The 20,372-nt window shown below is 39.6% G+C and overlaps 1 protein-coding gene across 1 annotated transcript; it reads right to left on the reverse strand.

The window, feature by feature from the left end:
- Positions 1–617: 617 nt before the first annotated feature.
- Positions 618–19,435, reverse strand: PAK2 (p21 (RAC1) activated kinase 2). The gene is made up of 14 exons (XM_081864511.1): positions 19,205–19,435; positions 17,731–17,831; positions 17,194–17,344; positions 15,894–15,925; positions 14,208–14,306; positions 13,504–13,633; positions 12,233–12,296; positions 11,377–11,425; positions 10,068–10,180; positions 8,977–9,094; positions 7,820–7,919; positions 5,467–5,663; positions 5,139–5,276; positions 618–4,352 (listed from the first exon to the last, which is right to left on the reverse strand). The coding sequence occupies exons 1-14, from the start codon at positions 19,389–19,391 to the stop codon at positions 4,266–4,268; spliced, it is 1,566 nt and encodes a 521-aa protein (XP_081720637.1). The 5' UTR covers positions 19,392–19,435; the 3' UTR covers positions 618–4,265.
- Between the last annotated feature and the right edge of the window lie 937 nt (positions 19,436–20,372).

The following is a 20,372-nucleotide window of genomic DNA, read 5'->3' on the forward strand; positions in this document are numbered from 1 at the left end:
GCAGACCTATCCAGTGTAAATCCAGAAAGGGGACAAAAGTCTAAGCAGGCCTGGGGTAATCACATGGTGCTTTATCTTTTCTGACATCTTGAGCTGGTCCCAGGGTACTAGATACAATGGACACTTCTGATTCTTAACAAAACTGACAGTATCCAGAGGCAAAGGTGTGTGGCTGACTCTGTGAACCTTAACAATAGGATCATGCACAAAACACTGTAATCAAGTTATAATTTTAAGCACATCTGCAAAATATCTAAGTTGCCAAACAGATGGCTAAAATTCATCTCCATAAAGTATCCATAAAGGGCTTTTTATACAGATGCCTAAGAACCAATTTGATCCATCAACTTGTATAACAAACCTAAACAGCACAAAAAACATGGAGCAAAATGTTCATGGCTGTTTTTACAGAATTGCTTTGAAAACAGTGCTCAGTATGGAAAAGTTGCAGCTGCTCGCTGGGTGTTACAAAAGCTTTGAAGACAAATGATAACTAAGCTGCAAGTCTACATCAAATGAACCATCACACTATATAGTACGAAACAAAAATTGTCCCTATTAACTCAAGTAAGCCTCTCTATTGGGGGAGGGTGGGAGAGAGAATGAGAACCATCAAGCATTTTAGAAATGTTTATTTCTAGCCCTGAAAGAACAAAGTCATTAAACATAGTCAAATACAGTAGTTAATATTGCAGTAACAATTAAATAACAGAATGGGATTAAATTAAACAAAAGGCAACAAAATCCGAAGACAGAAAAAAAAACCTGAAAGCTTGCACTACTTTCATTTCCATCTGATGAAGTGAGAGAAAGGGAACAAAGAGAAGGAAACAATTTCAAGAAGATGTACTTAATTCCAGCTACAAAGACAAAGAAATTCTGTAACTCTTAACAGCAGAGTTTAATTGACTCCAAACTACTCCAGAGAACACATATGGTGATTGCTTAAGTTAATCAGTTATATTCTCAAGTTGTTAATGTCTCCATTCAAATCAGCAAATGCTAAACTTATTTGTGGTAAGTAGTCGTGTCTATTTCAACTGGATTTTTTTGCCGGGGGGGGGGGGCAGAATTGGGAACTCCTCATTCCAGGTAAGCCTGCTTTCATGGAATGAGGTACCCTTCTCTCCTCCCTTGTAGATTCACACCAATAACCATAACGTGCCATTGCAAACATGCCCAACACTCAAAGACTGATTCAGCCAAGAACTTGGGGGGGGGGCATTTTTTGTAAGCCCAGACTGAATATTGAAGCTATGAAGTGGTTGCCCTGAACACTTCAATAAATGCTCAGCTACGACCATTTCAAACTCTACAAAACAGTCTTTTGCAGCAATGCATTGAACTGGGATCTGGTACGATGCTAGAGTATTCAGGATACTGTTTGAACAGCTTAACATCTAATCTAAGATGACTGTGTGAGTAAGCCGTGAGTAACTATGTGAATCAATCAATATTTACTCACATTGGTGCCTGGATATTTGGTTAAGGCATCTTTAGCAGGAAGCGCAGTTAGGAGTCAATAGCCTATGCAATTTTATGCTGAGTGTTCTTACTCCTGTGCTGATAAGCTATACTTCCATGCCCAGAAGATACAATCTTGAACATTCAAACCAGACATTAGAGGGGACGGGGAGAAAAAGACTGCCACTTTTCCACTTCTAAACCAAGCTTTAAGACACTGGCAATACATGTTCAGTCCTTGTACCATACAAACCACATGCATCGCTGCACAATAATCAGGAACTTCCTGATGGCTCTCATTAAACACAGAGTTCCCATTCAGTTTATGTCTGCTTCTATCCCTAACCCTTTATTGCAATAGTGGACAGGGAAATTAAGATGAACACACTGCTGTAGTACAAAGCTGCTATACTTAAGAGCACCCATGCTGACATGCTGTGATAGTACTCATGATCATGACTGGCACAAGAGTTGCCAGTGGGTCCTGCTTCAGCAAGTCCTGAGCCAACCCAAATTGTAAGCAACTTTTAAAGGAGGATTTGAGAACCCTCATGATGAGGCAGTCAACTACTCATTTAAGATAATTTTTAATCACATTAAAAATCAGTAAATGCTGCTTTTTGTTTATTTCAGAAGTGTTACCTTTAATTGCTACCATAAAAACACCAACATACACTTATCTCACAGCAGGAGTCATGGGTTCCACATATTCCATTGCCAGCAACAGACGACAGCTCAAAGGTAAGAAAAGGTAACTGTAGAGAATCCTTTAAATCTCTTTGTTTGACTCACATAAACCAAATTTAAGAGCATGACTATTCTATACTTTATAGTAACTGTATTGCAAGTCATGGCCAGAGGAAGAACACCACCTAAAATACCACTCAGACCAGGACACCACATTTCTTGGACTAAACCAAAACACATTCAAAATGCTCTGAAAGCAACTGGGCTGCTTTGTTACAGTTTTCAAATGAATACTTCTCATAGGACACAGGACTGGAGTATGGCACTGCTTTCATCAGCATTAATAAGGCATTTGTTGGTACAGAGCAGGGTGCAAGAAGCTCCAAGATCTGAGGGAATGGAGCCCTTTGTGATGCAATGACTCAGAACCCAGAATTTTGCAAACCTGTTCATAAAACCCAGCAGAAATTAAGCCCTTATGTCAACACATATTAATATTGTTCACAGGTAAGAAACAGGCTTTTCATTGACCATCAGGCATTAAAGGCATTAAAGACTGCCTCTTAAGCTAGGGTTTTAAAACGTTCTCCCAAGAATACCACGTAGGAATGCGACAAAGCTATAGCACCAAATTAGTAAGTCTGTTATGTTACTGTTTGGCACATCACTTGGCAATTCTTGATAAAGAGCTGCACATAAAACACAGTGCTTCTAGAAGGCTGATGTGACTGAAGAATCCCCACGGTGCACCTGACCACCTCAACCAGAACTTCAATTCCTCTACAGCTCCAATTACTTTCTTTCATTTAGGGAGGCACTTTATCTTGTGTTTGTCTTCAGCCATAACAGTTGGTAAGTCTTTCAAGAGAACCATGAGAAGGCAAGGTTCTGCAGCCACTCACAAGCCAATTCAAATAATGTTGAATCTAGACTACTTTGCCATCTCCAATTGTTTGTCTCCACAGAATAGCACTTTTGGTGTTCAGAAGATTCAGTTGGCTGAATTATACAAAAAGTCTTGGATCTTCTATTTTTGAAAATCTGCTGGGTCTTTGTTAGTAGAAATGGTGAAGATATACATTTTTATACATATAAAAAGAGAGCTCTAATACTTAATCCTGACAGCTCCAAAGTTGCTTTGGAGGGGAAATGTACAACATATACAAAAGGTACTTAAGACAAAGAAGAGCAATTTAAAAATTCAGAAGGCACCAGCATAAAGCCCAAAGCCCAAGTCAGAACATGGATACAACACTTTGCTATAAAACCACACACTTTCAAGACATCCCTTTAAAATGTTACCAACAAGCCTACACAGGCAAGGAAGGAATGGAAGACAAGTCACAGGGATGGAGTTCTCTCCCCGAGCCCATGGGATGGTTTGAGTATTAACCAAGAAAAGAAAAGCAACACTTTTTTCCTCTTCCCCACATGTATTCAATCTCCTAAATTCAGAGGCATCTTTCCCTTATGTTAAAAAGTCCATGCAACAAAATTATGTATCAGACGTTGCTGAACCTTCTTCTTCCCCTCTACTCATGTTCTTCTGTCTTAAAGAACAGTCATTGGAAAAAAACTACAGTTCTTAGGTAGCTGGGTGGTTAATGCTACAATACAGTTATAGCTAAATTGTATGCTAAGAGATAGGTGAATAAAAGGAATTTTCACATTTCTACCATATCTGCCTTTTAGTAACTCAGATGTTGCAATATTTTGAATGACTGACAAATGGAGGGGGGGGGGAGGTCAGCAGATCAAAGTAATGCCTCCCTCCAAAAGCTTGAATCTGTTGTTCAAGTATTGAAAGTGCCCAACAGAGCACAATGAATGGGATCTGGTACAGCAAAGTCATTAAAAAAAACACCTCCCAGGCATAGGAAAATACATCGGAGTTGTCTGCAAAAGTGGTGAAAAGGCCAGTGATTCAGTTCACAACTTCTTCCAGAAGAGTTCACTACTACCACCACCATTTTTTCTTCTCTTGTGTCTTCCAGGTGAGAGATTTTTTTTCCCTTTTGCAGACTTTCAACCTCCCTAACAAGAGCAACAATTTATATATTATGAAAAACTTTAAAAACAAAAAAACAAAAATGATGAAGGCCACAGCAGCAATGCTAACGGTTACTCTTCATTGCTTCTTTGGCTGCTAGGATCAACGGCGTCAAGCTTGACAAAGGTTTGGCCAGTTTCAGGAAAGGATGCTATCAGAAAAGAAAAGAAACAACCTTTTAATGAAAGAACACTTAAAAGGAAACTCCAGCAACAGCATTTTGAGTCATACACTTAGCAAACAATGCAAAGGAGAGATGACCAGGGAGATAGGTTACCTACTGTGCTTAGGTCATACTGAAATATGATCAGTATTAGTGGGTGGTATTCAGCTAAGTCTTACTCAGAGTAGAGCTATTAAAATTAACTTACCAATAGTCATTGCCTTCAACAGGTCTACTCTGAGTAAAACTTAGCTGAATCCTTAGTCAATCATTTGCAATTATTATTATCATTACTACTACTACTACTACTACTACTACTCCTTTCTTTTTAAAAGTTGTCCAGGGAACATGCACTGATGAGTGGTCATATAAATCTACTAATAAAATTTTAAGATGTGCAAAGATACTAGGTTGGATTCAGCTATCCCGGTGCACTAACAGAAGCCAGTTAAAAGCCTCCTGCTGGCCCAACAGGACTCCCTCCATTCTCCCAATGTACTCTATAAGAGTCAGGAGAACCCCCAGAACAATGCAACAGGGCAAGGAGAAGGGAGATTCTTCCACCTGGCAAAGAGAGAATGCTTGTTCTGACAGAACCACTGTATTAGCATAATGTGGAATTCGACCATTCTTTTTTACCTTTATGTTCCCGTTCTATCCCATTTTTTTCTGAATTTGTTGATCATATATCAGTCTTCCTTTACAGTAGCTTGACTTCTCAACAGAAAGCACTGTCTACAACTGATGCCATTTGCAAGATACCAGCAGCTTTACCTGTAACAGTTCTTTGGCTGACCCTCTTTTCTCTACATCCATTTCCAAACAGCTATTTAGAAAGTCACGAAATATTGGGGACAATTTCTCTGGGTTCTGCAATTCTGGAGTGCCGTTTGTTGCTATTAAATATAATGCCTGCAAGAACGAACAAACAAACAAACAAACAAACATTGGCATTATGAAAAACAAAAAATGTGGTTGTATGAGCACCTGAGTTTAAATCAGAACTGAAAAGGACCTGAAAAATCATTCAAAATTTGTGGGGTTTTACTGTGTTTTGCTATGTTCCAGGGAATCGAGAGTATCTTGAAAACTTATGCCTTACCCTCAAAGGGTTTTCATTGAGATATGGGGGCTCGCCTTCGACCATTTCAATAGCCATGATACCCAGGGACCAGATATCCACTTTGGGGCCATAGGCCTTTCGTGTGACCACTTCAGGAGCCATCCAATAAGGTGTTCCAACCATAGTACTACGTTTGCTCTGTTCTGGAGTAATCTGTGCACAGAAACCAAAATCAGCTACAAAAAAAGAAGAAAAGAGTGCAGTTATTGGAAAGTTAAATTAGTAGTAAGTCCTACACTTTGGGTGTATCCCTGTTATCCAATTATGCTTCCAGAAAAAGCTACAGGTGTCTCAGTGCCCACATGATGCTCCTTCAACACCCCCCCACCGAAGGCATCCTTTTAGCAATGGAATCCACCACCAACAGTGGTGCAGTTCATTCTACCACTTATTAAAACACATGTAGCAGAATGAGGTGGTAGAGTGGACTGTACTACTTTAAATTGTGGGTAGCAGATTCCATATTTGAAATAATCCCCTGCACATTTTTTCTTTTAAAGCCTAATACATTAAAGACACAGTAGCAACAACCTAGAAGACAAGTTCTAGCCCAGACCACTCCATGTGTGCTAGTTTTGTACTTGGCAGGAACCTTCACAAAGGGGGACACTCACAAACGTAACCTCCGCACACACCTGCAGTGAGAAATGGTTTGGCTCATTCTACCACTTCATAGATTTTACCATCTTATTTATACAGTGATGCCTCGCAAGACGAAATTAATCCGTTCCGCGAGTCTCTTCGTCTTGCGGTTTTTTCATCTTGCTAAGCACGGCTATTAGCGGCTTAGCGGCTATTAACGGCTTAGCGGCTATTAACGGCTTAGCGGCTTTAAGAAAAAGGAAACAAACTCGCAAGAACTCGCAAGACGTTTCGTCTTGCGAAGCAAGCCCATAGGGAAATTCATCTTGCGAAGCACCTCAAAAAACGGAAAACTCTTTCATCTAGCGAGTTTTTCGTCTTGCGAGGCATTCGTCTTGCGGGGCACCACTGTACCTCACACTATTGCACATTCAGCCCAGCCATGTTCTTTCTGCTGCTGCAACACGATGCAGTGAAGGAATTCAGAGCTCAAATGATCAACTATCGCAAAAGACATGGGACTTGTGAAAAAAGGATCTCATTTTAGTGCAAGCCCCCACCCGCAGTGAAGTTTTAAACTTATAAGACACCATTTTAATGGAATCTGTGGAGTTATTGACTAAGCTCATAAATCTATGATACAGCATATTTGTTTTACTAATCTATTATTGCAGCGCATGAATTTAAATTACTCAAGGCAGCTGTTGCAGTATTTAATATTCTGTACTTCTGGTTTCTTAATTATCCCAACCTTGAGCCTTAGCTTTTGTACTCAAATCTAATTTTAAACTGAAGCGGAAGAGAAGAATACTACTGAGGACTCTGGCCAACTGAACAATTTCAAGTTTAGTCTAATCAAGACTGCCATCTGCTGGTTTAAAAAAATGCAAACTTGCAGGGTGTGTGCAAAACCAGGGGTCAGCAAACTTTTTCAGCAGGGAGCCGGTCCACTTGTCCCTCAGACCTTGTGGGGGGGCCAGACTATATTTTTTTTGGGGGGGGGGAGAAATATGAACGAATTCCTATGCCCCACAAATAACCCAGAGATGCTTTTTAAATAAATGGACACATTCTACACATGTAAAAACACGCTGATTCCCAGACCATCCGCGGGCCGGATTTAGAAGGTGATTGGGCCGGATCCAGCCCCAGGGCCTTAGTTTGCCTACCCATGTGCTAAACAATGCAGACTGTAATGGTAAGCTGCTTTACATTTATAAATGGAATCTGTTGTTTAGTTTAAAGGCAAACAGGTACTCTGCCATACCATCTACAGCTTTTACTCTTATCTAAATGACACAAGAAGCCAGGAGTCCATGAAAATGCAATTAAATACTTCCAAAACCATATTGTGGGCATTGGGTGGAGGAAGGCGTGTGTAAGCTCATGCATGTGGCACTAAACCATGGTTTAACATTATGTGTGAATCAGTCCATTGTGTCAGTTTCAAAACAAGCCAATTTCAAACCATGGGTTATGAAGTTGGCTTATAACGTACTTTATACTGCAATCTGATCTATACATGCAAAAATATTTATGTGGCTTCCAAATAATATATTCCCCCTGTCTTCTCAGCCACATAGCCACTCTAGTGGCAAAGATTTGTTGAGCCCAGAATTATATTTGGCACTACAGCTATTACACTAAAAATCATACCAGTGAATTTTGCTGCAAAACTTATGTGCAAAGTAACACCACCCAACTGTTCAGCCACATATTTCATGTTTGGAAGTAACTGACATGCACTTACTCAGTTTAACTGATCCATCCATTCCCAATAGTACATTGTCACTTTTAATATCTCTGTGGATAACCTGATTGGCATGTAGGAATTCCAATGCCTGCAAACACTGTATGGAAACAATGGAAGGGATATTGTCTAGACATGTTCAAAATTTACATTGGCTAGAGACAGTTTAGTAACCTCAAACTATTATTTACTCACCAGGTAACAAATGATTTGTATAGTCTAGCAATTTTAAAAATTATGTTCCATATTTACAATCTTAACAAGTTTAATACACACAATATGTCCATGATATAAATCTTCACTCTTTTTTAATATCAAAAGAGTTTCCAGCTAAAAACATTGACATAATAAACATTAATAAACATTGACATAATTAAGGTCAATCCACTGTCTTTCAGTGAAAGGTCTTTCATATGCTTACTTCAGAAGGAAGCATGTTCATAGTACAGAAAAATACGGTGACTTTCCAGTGGTCTATAAAATAATGTGCAATGAAGCACCCTCTATCTCAAAACTTGATTTATGCTGTCTTCCTTCTCTTTATCCAATACACTTGGTTAACTTTTGTCAATTGTGCCATTTGCCAGACTTTGCTTAGTCATTCTCTTCTTTAAAAAGAATGAAAGAACTAATCGCCAGCTGAAATCTCTGCTGAACCTTCTCCGTAGTTTTTGCAGTTCATTAATCTCACAACAGTAACCTAACCATAGCTGCCTCCACCAGAATCATCATCAAACTACTAACCTCTGTTTTTATGGAGAGTGCTACTGCATCCAGTATGAGTTAAATCCCTACAACCGGATCAGCAGCTGCTCTTCTCCAACACTGTTATATATGTGTTCAAATCTTTTTCTTCTGTGAAGAGCATTTCATTATGTAAGCCCTCCCGTGGTCTGAACTGGTACAGACTAGATACAGGGATGCCACCTCAGTGAAAACTAGATAGTGTATACTCTTAAAATGTTGTAGTTTGTATCTCAGAAGATGATAAGACTTGCATGGCCACTGCTACTTCACAAGGCTCAAACCCAAATGCTGGGCTACAGGCTTCCAACTCCCAGCCTTGATAAACCTGCCTCAGTAATGTAAATGCAATTATAATAAAAGTCAATTAGCTAAGGGAAGCAAATTTTCTCTTTCTTCAATCAATCACCTACCTCTCGACAGACAGCGGCAATCTGTGCCTCATCCATGCAAGTCTCCGTAACAACATCTGTGAGGGATCCACCAGCCAGATATTCCATTATGACAAACAATTCGTCTTCCATTAGGAAACTGAAGGCAGAAATTGATTAAGTTCAAACATAACAAATTATTGAGACAAAATAATTATTACTATTATTACAACTTTATGTACAACACAATCTCAATGTGATTTACATCACAGAAAATATACAAAAATATTTATTGAAACTATTTATAATCAGCCCTTCACTTGAAGGTATCAGGCTATCCAAACCAAAAACTAAATGATGAAAAACAAAATGCAGAATAGTTGGAAAGACCAGAAAAAATATACAGTGACACCTCAGTTGTCGAACGTAATCCGTTCCGGAAGACCGTTTGACCTCTGAAACATTCAACAACCGAGGCTCAATTGCCGGTTGGTAAAATCCATTTAACAAATGGAGAAACACGCCTCAGAAGCCGTTCGACTTCCAAGGCACGTTCGAAAATGGAAGCATTCACTTCCGGGTTGCCAGCGTTCAAAAGCCGAAATGTTCGACTTCCAAAGTGTTTGCCAACCAAGGTTCCACTGTATATGGAAAAGATCCAAAATTGAAGCAATATTTGCAGCTGGAAGGTCTGTGTGCATGTTTCCAGGAACATCAGTCTTGTATCAGACACTTCCCTTGTCTACAAAATATAGGTCTGGTACATCCATGAAGTTATTAATATATAAAATGCCTCTATTATCTGGAATTCTTAAGAGGCTGAACTGATAACCTGACTTATGACAACAAATGATACTGGGAATAAGGAGTTATTTCAGGCTATATTACAGAAGTATCAGATATTTAAATGTGAACTGTACCTCAGGAGAGAGGCTAGTCTACTATGTATTGCATATTTATCCCACCCTTCTTCCAAAGACTCAGAGAAGCACCCTGGTCTCTCAAAATTTGCAAGAGATAGAAAAAAGGCAAAAGTGATTTGTCCAAGGATGTGAACTTCACAACCTAGTAAGGTGTTGTACTTGGGTTTTCACATCCAAACTTTCTAGCTGCTATAGCATGTGTTTTGTTACCTGTCCAAAAAGTTGACTATGTTTGGGTTCTTCAACTCTTTCATTACCAGGATCTCATTGATAATTAACTCCTTCTTGGGTTGTTTCTGAAGATTTATCTGTTTAATAGCAACCTAAAAGGGTAAAAAGGGATTCAACAGAAGTTTATATTCAAAGAAAGACAATTGTAGTATTAACATTTTCTAATGTCACAATAAAAAGGCAAATGGGTAGTTTCTTTACACTCCTTTTCCTGAGACAACCATTTGGTTGCCGTTGACAGATCAACTGATCCAAGGAACTAACATAATCCTCACAGGCAAAAGTTGGCAGGATATTTCAGCAGCAAAAGAAATGTTCACTAACAACAAAGTCTGAAACTACGAGAGCCAAGAATGTGCAGGGGTGAACATAAGGTAGTTTTATTGCATTCAGAAGAATGAAATAAAAACAACAGCAACAAGACTACACAATTAAGCCTGATAATATGTAATGCTGTAGTTGGAAGTGTAATATTTGGAAGAAAGGAAGTATCTATGATGTGTAATGGGCCCAGTACTAAAATTAGCTCTTATGGTTGGAATCTGAAACAAGGGCACCAGGCAGCCAAAAAAGAGGTATAGTGGTGTGTGTCCATTTTTTCTCACCCCAAAAATGGGGTCTACAGTAGTTGACACCAATTTTGATTCACATTTATTTTCAAGAAACTCAGTTTTCCACATTTTAAAAGTCATTATTTCAGTTCTTACTAATTATGAACTAACAGTGACAGATAAGGCTCTATTGCAAAAGAAAAAAGAAAGTGCTAGCTCTCCCACAAACTTGGGAAAGGGGCAGCTCTCACAAACATCATAGTCACAAATGAAGGCAGCATAACAAATTATAAATTATAATTTAACTCTTTAAACAGAAGCAGCTTTCTATGATAAAAACATAGGAGAGTTTAATTAACAACTTAACTTCCTTTTGGAATTTTGAACAGCCTTCCCAAATGTGGTGCCCTCCAGATGTTATGGACCATAACCCCATCAGTCCTAGACAGCATTCAGGGATGATGTGAGTTGTAGTTCAGAAGATTTGGAAGCCACTAGGTTGCCAAAGGCTGATTTAGAACCAATTCCATGCATTTGATTTTAGCAAAATGTTATTTTAAAATTTATCATCTGATTCTACAGTACAAAGCAATTACTTCTGCACACAGCTATGAGGAATTCACTATTGGGAGATGAGTCTTTTTTAAAAAAAACCAAACAAACCAAAGCACAGTAACATTTGATTTGACCACTCTAAGAAGAAAATTCAAAGGTGGTAGAAGGTATATTGTTCCTACCTCCTGTCCTGTTGCTACATCAATGGCAATGAAAACTGTACCCGAAGCCCTATGAAAAGAAAATACACAATTCTATTAACATTCACATCTCTAATGCATACGTGCATGAACAGGTAAAGAGGCTGCACTAACTTTCATTGTACTTTGTTTTTATTCCAGTTCTAGGTTAAAAAAAAGTCAACAGAATAAGATCAATGCCTATACAGTCATACTCATGTTACAGACGCTTTACGTTATGTTTTTTTCGGGTTACGGAAACCCGAAAGTACCAGAACGGGTTACTTCTGGGTTTTGCCGCTTGCGCATGCACAGAGGCGCTAAATTGCACTTTGCGCGTGCGCAGAAGCGCCAAATTGCACCAGCACCAGTGCAGACGCGGCACTTCAGGATGTGAACGCTGCAGGTTGCGGACGTGCCTCCGACACGGATTATGTCCGCGACCTGAGGTTCCACTGTAAAATAAGGAATAGGAAAAGCAATACCTTCCTTTTAACGGAGCAGTTTGCAATATTATCTAGATAGAGACTACTAGTCAGATAACTGATGCTTAAGATAAGTTAATTCCATACTTCATTGCCCCAGTAACAGTCCAAAGATAGACAACAAGTAAATGGCAAGCTGACTGGAATTCTTTTTCAAATGTTCCTCCTCATCCCATAAAGTAAAGGGTAAGTAGCAAAGCACTCAAAATAATTGTTTCAAAATTTCCACTTCTGCTGGAGGTTTGCATCTGGTTGTTGTTATTATGTATACTAATCTATTGTTGATACTTCTGGTTTTGTAAACAGAAACCAAATGCCAAATAAGACAAAGAAAACGGTACTTCCACTAACTCATTTCATAGTCAGTTACTCACCCCTGTCCTATTTTTTCGTATCTTGTATATTTTTTCTTGGGATCTCCTATACTCACAATAGTTCCTAAAAAGAAAATTCCATGTGGAGTATTATAAACCAACTAAGATGCACTATTGACTTTCGTTGGAAAGCTAATACATAACATTTCAATCAATAAAACAGTCGACACTGATTCAGTTCCTAAGTTGTTCCTCTGTTCAATTAAAGGGGGTGAGGACTTTCATCAACTCCCTTTTCAACCTGATGCCTCCTGAGCCATCCCATATCCCACATCATATTTCAAGGACACGCCAAACCTCAGGAGCAAACTTTCAGGAGGGTACAGGAGGCAACAGAAGGAAGGAGGAAGCAGGAAAACCTTGTTCCATGAATGCAAAGTGTTCCGTTCACAGAAGGAAAGTTAAGATCCACACCATTTTATCTTCTTCAATGATGTAGCAGTGATCTAAACCTTTACAAGAACCTCAATTGTACATATAACTCATGGCATATATTGCTTCATTATGATTAGCAGGTGTAATTACGAGCATTCGGAAGTCAGTTTTTGCTTACTATACTGATGACAATGGAATTAGTATGAGCAACATATACATGCCTAGAAGATTATTGAAATGCTGAAACTTCTATAAAATCCCACAACTATTCTCACAAATCAAACCACTTCACGCAAGTTATCATTTTAAACAGACGAGGACTCTTCATGATCATCTCAAGACACTGCTCTAAGCAGCTACCAAATGTAGTGTAACAAAATATTGATAAAAGCCTTTCCATTAAATATTCATACTTTCAAAAGACAACATAATATGAGTATTTTGGATAGTAAAAGCAGTTTTCAACGTAGTACAGACAGCCACTTTTTTATTACTTTCTAAAACACTGTCATATCTTGTCCCTATCCTAGATAGGAAGAGCTGTACCTATATAGGTCTATTCATACAAAAGTGTTTGCTTCCTGTGAAAAATAATGTGAGAACAGTGCAAACACAGGATATGCTCCTTAACAATGCATCAGCTATAAGTTCCTGCTTCAGCATTTCCTCAGCTCCTGGATTGCTAGCTAGCAATAGCAATGCTCACACCATTCACACAATGCCTCTTTTCAAGAGAATCTGCTCACAATTCCTACAAAGGGGTGAAAAGTTGTCAAAATAAGGTTAAATACAGTGTGTGACTAGAAGGGTCAGTGGCTGATTCACCATACAGAATACTCAGTACATATGACTTTGGGCTAATCATACCCCTAGTAAAGTGCCGACTTTCAACTTACGCAGCTTTTCCGTGATTTCTTCATCTGACATCTTAACTTTCTTCTTCTGCTTATCTGCTGATTTAGCAACTGTGTCACCCGTGTCACCAGAAGGTGCTGGGATGGGATCTATTACGGAGCGCGTATAAATCTGCAAGGAAATATCATAATTATAAAGCCATTATATTACTGTTAACAAATCTCTTTACAAGTTGAAACTGCCACAAATACTTAACATCTCTCATGAAAGATTTATGGCTATCCTTTTAGTCAATGTGGCTCCACAGCTACTACAGCCTATGGGCTGATATGAATAGCTATAGGTTTTTGTAGCATTAGGGACTTAATTACAACAACTGACCCAACTGACTACTGTATATTACAGTAGCATACAGTTGTATGAATCCTTTATAGAACTAAGCTCTAAATGGAGTATGGTAGATAAGAACTTTCCTAAACAATTTTGGAAATTACAGTAACATTCCCTTGTATACAACTACTAAAGCATTCTTTTCAAACTCAGAAACAACTATTCAAGCCAAGCTCTCACTGCACAAGTAATGCTGTTTCAAAGTAAAAGCCAGTCGCCCGCTCTAATAGGAAACTCAAGTGGGGAGTATTGATAAGAGATGGAACGAGAGTGGAAGCACTGAACAACAAGAGGCAGGTATCTGCAGACTGGTAAGTTATGGACAGAAACTATTAGGTGAAATAAAACGACTCACTGATTTTGTATGATCTGGTCGTGGGGCGATAACTGGAGGTGCCACTTCGTCATCATCTTCCTCTTCAGGTGCTGCAGGCTCTGACCCTTTTGCATTGGGCTAGAAGTTTTGAGTTTTGTTTTGTTTTTTAAAAAAAGAAAGAAGTAAAAGAAATTAAGCCCTTCTATAGAACATTCAGAAAGTTCACTACAGTGGTGCCCCGCAAGATGAATGCCTCGCAAGACGGAAAACCCGCTAGACAAAAGGGTTTTCCGTTTTGGAGGCGCTTCGCAAAACGAATTTCCTATGGGCTTGCTTCGCAAGACGAAAATGTCTTGCGAGTTCCTGCGGGGTTCCCCCCCCCTTTTTCTAAGCACTAAGCCGCTTATCAGCTGATCCGCTAAGCCGCTTATCAGCTGATCCGCTAATAGGGCTAATCCGCTAAGCCGCTAATGGGCTTGCTTCGCAAGACGAAAAAACCGCAAGACAAAGAGACTCGCGGAACGGATTCTTTTCGTCTTGCGAGGCACCACTGTATAAGGAAGTATACAAAACTATAAGATCAGAATAGTATGGAGTGGGAAACTTTTTTCTGTTGAGAGTTGCATTGCCTCTGAACTAATCTATTGAGGGTGGTATACCTGCAGTAGGTGGGGCCAAAGCCACCACTTAGAATCATAGAATCATACATGTGAAAAGGATCTAGGAGTCTTGGTTGACCACAAACTTGACATGAGCCAACAGTGTGACGCGGCAGCTAAAAAAGCCAATGCAATTCTGGGCTGCATCAATAGGAGTATAGCATCTAGATCAAGGGAAGTAATAGTGCCACTGTATTCTGCTCTGGTCAGACCTCACCTGGAGTACTGTGTCCAGTTCTGGGCACCACAGTTCAAGAAGGACACTGACAAACTGGAACGTGTCCAGAGGAGGGCAACCAAAATGGTCAAAGGCCTGGAAACGATGCCTTATGAGGAATGGCTAAGGGAGCTGGGCATGTTTAGCCTGGAGAAGAGGAGGTTAAGGGGTGATATGATAGCCATGTTCAAATATATAAAAGGATGTCACATAGAGGAGGGAGAAAGGTTGTTTTCTGCTGCTCCAGAGAAGCGGACACGGAGCAATGGTTCCAAACTACAAGAAAGAAGATTCCACCTAAACAATAGGAAGAACTTCCTGACAGTAAGAGCTGTTCGACAGTGGAATTTGCTGCCAAGGAGTGTGGTGGAGTCTCCTTCTTTGGAGGTCTTTAAGCAGAGGCTTGACAACCATATGTCAGGAGTGCTCTGATGGTGTTTCCTACTTGGCAGGGGGTTGGACTCGATGGCCCTTGTGGTCTCTTCCAACTCTATGATTCTATGATTCTATGATTCTATGCTATTGGCAAGCAAGACAGTGGATATATGGAACTTTGGTTTTGATACAACAGCAGCCTCTGAACTTCTCAAACCACGTGACAAGTGACGTCATAAATTACAGGAGTGGACCAAGAAAGAATCCATTCTACTGATGTAGCCAGCTTTAATTTTTTTAAAAAAAAAAGTCAGGTGAAGCTCTCTGGTGACTCATACCTCAAACCAGACAATAGTTGAAAAAGCAAAGCTTGAAAGCTACTGCATCTCACTAGGCTTGATTCACATCAAGAACTGCAATAGAGCAGTGTGAATACTTCTGAGAAATGTAAGGAATGTAATAAAACACACTTACTGCTGGTGCTCCTGAGGGGAATCCATCTTTGTCTAAAAAAAGAGTAATTTGAAAATTTAACCAACAGAAACACCAAAAGATTTTAAGGTGTTTTACAATAGAAGTAACAATGCTAAATGAAAAGTATTGGGGTCTTTCTATAGGAGAGATTGAAATGTGAGTTAAGAACTCTATTCTTCTTTCATGCTCTCAGTAGAATAGGTTCACTTTTTTAAAAACCCAGCTTTCTAGATAAATGTGGATATAATTGGTGCCTAAAACGTTTAGAACCAGTTTTATTTTCTATTAAACAAAACCTCTACATAAACAGAAAGTCAATACCAAAACCGTTACATCAAAACTAAGGATAACTTGGAAAAGCAAAGTTTTATACGTGTAGGTAAACTCAAACTTGTTGACCCTTAACTAATGTGAATTCAAACTCCAAATTAAGGGAAGCCAAGCCTTCATCTCATTTTGGTATTATACGCCTTGTTTGTCTGTTTTTTTAATTTACATGTTCACATTTGATGTTAGTTCGCAGTACTTTTGTGAGCCTATGTTAAAACTGTGTGATATCAAATTCATTAGTAATGTGAGAATATTCCAACTATTCTGAAAATCTGTCCTCATCAAATACAGAGAATACCTGAAAGTATCAAGTAGCATATGGGTTCTATCCAACTCAACACACTCAGAGCAGAGTGAAATGCGTAAACTTGACTAACTGCACTGATTTTTATGGGATAACTTTGAGAATGACTTACGGTTGTATCCAACTATGTCTGCCTGAAAGCTTAGTTAATGAGCTTTAGAATTTCAAGACCCTTCCCCCTCAATTTTGTACAAGGGCTCACTACAACTCCCCACCCAACTATTAATGACAACGTATCAATATATACAATGATTCCTGCAAGTTTTTTACAGCCCTTCTTCTAAACCTCCATCCTTTGGGAATCAATTGTGTATAACTCAGTTTAACTTTCTACAAAAAACAAAAAACGTAAGAATACAAAGATAGGGATCGTAGACTCAAAAATGTTTAAGAAAATGAATGGATATTATTTATTCTTTCATGATCAAGTACTTCAAATAAACTTCTTTTAACTATTTAAACTAAAGGGACAGTAATGGATCTTATCCATCATTAGAATTTTGGCTTACTGAAAGCTGGTGCCCCACACTGCCATTTCTCCAAAGCACTATACATTGAAGAGTTTCACTGCAGACTGCTTCTTCATTTTAGAAGCAAATTCTTTAACGCTTCTCAAGAACAATCTGAGGATCCCCCTGAATTTTCCCACAGTATTATAAAGATTACCTGTAGCAGAAAAACTCAAATATTTCTGTCTTGCTGTGTCTTTAGAATCATAGAACTTCAGCACATCAAGGACAGCCTGAGGATTCTTCTTCTGTTCTAGCTTGGTGATATTTGATGTCTGTAGCAGCCGAGCCCACTGCTCTGGCATTCCCTAGGAAAAGAATATAAAATTATATCTAAAGTATAACACCCACAAGTTTAAATAATTCATATAGACACACGACAAAATCACTATTTCAAGATCCTACAGAAAATACAATGAAACAAGTCAGCATAATTTCATAAAGCGGTCCAGTTTGTTGTTATAATGAGAAACAGTATTTTGCAATATAACATCTATTTTAAGTTAAATTTACCCCACTTCCTTATTTCAGTTTTCTACAGCTTTCCTATTGGTGCAACAGGAGAAATATGTATTGAGAATGTTTTTCAGTGATGAAATACACTGGTAACAACAGTGCTTAAAAAGAAAATATTATATTTCTTATCAACCATAAGTTAGTACACACTGAACAGAGAGAAGCTTGGCATACTTACAGTGAATTCTCCTGTAACTGCATCAAAGCCAACATGAATGGTATGTTCAAAGTCTGATGGGGGAGAGATTTCAGGCCTTTCTTTTTCCTTTTTCCTACTCCCTACAAGAACAACAGAATAGTCAGCCTAGGAAAACAGCTGTAAAACAGCTCTTTTAAAATTTAGTAAACCTAGCCAGCAAATATTCTTTAAACATAACTCTTAGGTGCACAAATATGCCCCATGATTCTAGTAACCAGGATGTCTTGAAACAGACATATAACAAATTTCAGCTAAGTCATGTAGAAGGAAACTCAAACACTCATCCTGGCACTCACTAAGCCCCCCAGCCTCTCTCAATTTTTAATTTTAATTGAGGGCATTTGGTTATTTGCAGGAGGGGACTGCCTGCTTTTTTGGGTCAGCATTTCTTGCTTGGTAGGGTGAAGGCATTTTGCCTAGATTTTCCTGCATCTTTGTGTTTGCAATTCAAACTGGAAAATGACCATTTGAAACTAGTTTCTGCATGTTGGCTCTATAACATTGTACTTGCGTGAGCTAAGTACATTTGCAACCTATATTTTTCACCTCACGTCTAAGCTTACAATTAGGTGGGCAGTTAAAGACTATAACGAAGATTAAGATGTAAGCATTTTCATTTCCCCCGGCCATTTTCTCCAAAACATTTGCCTAATTTTCTCAAATCCTCCAAACTTTCAAAACATTAAAGCTGCACAAGTCTGTAACACAGCTCTACTAATTTTAGTCAAAAGTGGGCTTCGTGAAATTTACAGGACAATCCTAACCATGTCTACTCGGAGGTGAGTCCTGTTAAATTCAACAGGGCTTGCTCCTAGACGTGTGGGATTAGGATTGCACTCGTGACAGTAGGAAATACTGCGCTAGATGGGCCTATAGTCTGACTTCAGGTATTAAATTTAACAGGGAGGATTGCCTCCAGCCAACTAGACAAGAGTGTACGGTATGTTCAGTTGCGTTGTAATTCCCATTCCCTCGTAAAAAGGAGGGCGATTCTCCATTTCATAGGCTACATTCCAGTCTGTTTCTCTCTGCCTCCCAGAGAAGGGAGAGGAAGAGAAAACATAGCTCCAATGTGCTGCCTCCAGGTAGACCTCTGTCACAGGACTCTATTTGGATCTACCCTGGCTGGAATGGCCTGCTTTTGGCCAATCTCTTCCTAGCAGGAAGAGTGACAGAGAGAAAACCTGCATGTACTCAACCGGATTATTTTCCCCACTCCTAGGGAGAGGGACCGAAAGAAAAAGAACACAAACCCAAGGAGTCCCACTGCATTTCCCCAGCTGAGTAACAGTGAAGCTGGTTGCTACTTTTTTGTGTGCCAGTGCAATCACTGAAATGAGATCCATGTGGCACTGTTCTGTAACTCATGTGTTTCCTAGCTAAAAGTATGCATATGGAACAATGGAGTTGCAAAGGGAAGAATGTCTTGAACCCACACAATGCAGCATCTTACCTTTTTCAGTGCCAGAGAAAATAGAGATGATTTTGTTCCTAGGCTTCTTCTCTTCTGGAACAGAGGGCAGGGGTTTCAAGCTATGATTAGCAGATAATGGATCTTTCCCTCCTGAACTGAAGATAGTGCTGCTCATCCGAACAGGTGGAGCTGGTGGCTTATCTTCGAGTTCTCCGTTGTCAGACATGATACTTAATGGCTAGGTCAATGCACTGCAATTAAATAAAACACAGAGTCAGTAGAGATAGCAAAAGCATGTTACACCTTGTTTACTCTTCTTGAATTCCAAGTCTTGCACACATTGTTAATATTCTCTATATGGGAAAGAGATCTAATTAGAAATGTGCAACAGATTCAAATGAATCCTGAACAGAAGCATGGTGTTTCAGACAGATTCAGGCAAGTAGTATCTTCCTAAGGCATCTTAAACCAAATCAGGGACCTCTGAAGGAATCTGGGGCATCTTGGAAATTCAGAAATTGAAAAGAGCACTGCAAATAGTACACCTGCAAAAAGTGAAACATTTGTACCCAAGTTTGCACGTAAAGGGACGCGGGTGTCGCTGTAGGTAAAACCTCAGTGCCTAGGACTTGCTGATTGTAAGGTCGGCGGTTCGAATCCCCGCGGCGGGGTGAGCTCCCGTCATTCGGTCCCAGCTCCTGCCCACTTAGCAGTTTGAAACCCCCCTAAGTGCAAGTAGATAAACAGGTACCGCTTTCTAGCGGGAAGGTAAACGGCGTTTCCGTGTGCGGCGCTGGTGCTGGCTCGCCAGCTGCAGCTTCGTCATGCTGGCCACATGACCCGGAAGTGTCTTCGGACGGCGCCGGCTCCCGGCCTCTTAAGCGAGATGAGCGCGCAACCCTAGAGTCGGACACGACTGGCCCTTTACCTTGCACGTAAGAAAAATACTTGGGCAGAGCAGGATAGGGGTGGGGGAGAGATCTCTGTGACTAACAGTTCTAGTTTCTAATCAAGGATACTGTACTTATTCTATCAGGGTTCTCCAGTCACAGTGTTTTGGGGGTGGGACACTGAAACAAGACATCACCTTGATCTTTTACCAATTCTGCCAGCTTGCTGCTTGTTTGGAAAATGTTGACTGTTCAAGTCCTTCTGCTTCTGTCACATGCCCTCACATCTACTACTGTCAAATCCATTTTGCGCTTAA

This window comes from Podarcis erhardii, assembly GCF_964252035.2.
Source record: "Podarcis erhardii genome assembly, chromosome: 5".
Taxonomy (NCBI): Eukaryota; Metazoa; Chordata; class Lepidosauria; order Squamata; family Lacertidae; genus Podarcis; species Podarcis erhardii.

What these genes read in the sequence shown, in the direction of transcription:
- PAK2 (XM_081864511.1), bottom strand. Translation starts at nt 19,391, where the DNA reads ATGTCTGACAACGGAGAACTCGAAGATAAGCCACCAGCTCCACCTGTT. An exon ending in AGAAATCACGGAAAAGCTGC is followed by an intron (nt 12,297 to 13,503) that starts GTAAGTTGAAAG and finishes TTTTCTTTTTAG; the next exon opens with GAACTATTGTGAGTATAGGA. An exon ending in TACGAAAAAATAGGACAGGG is followed by an intron (nt 11,426 to 12,232) that starts GTGAGTAACTGA and finishes TTCTTTTCATAG; the next exon opens with GGCTTCGGGTACAGTTTTCA.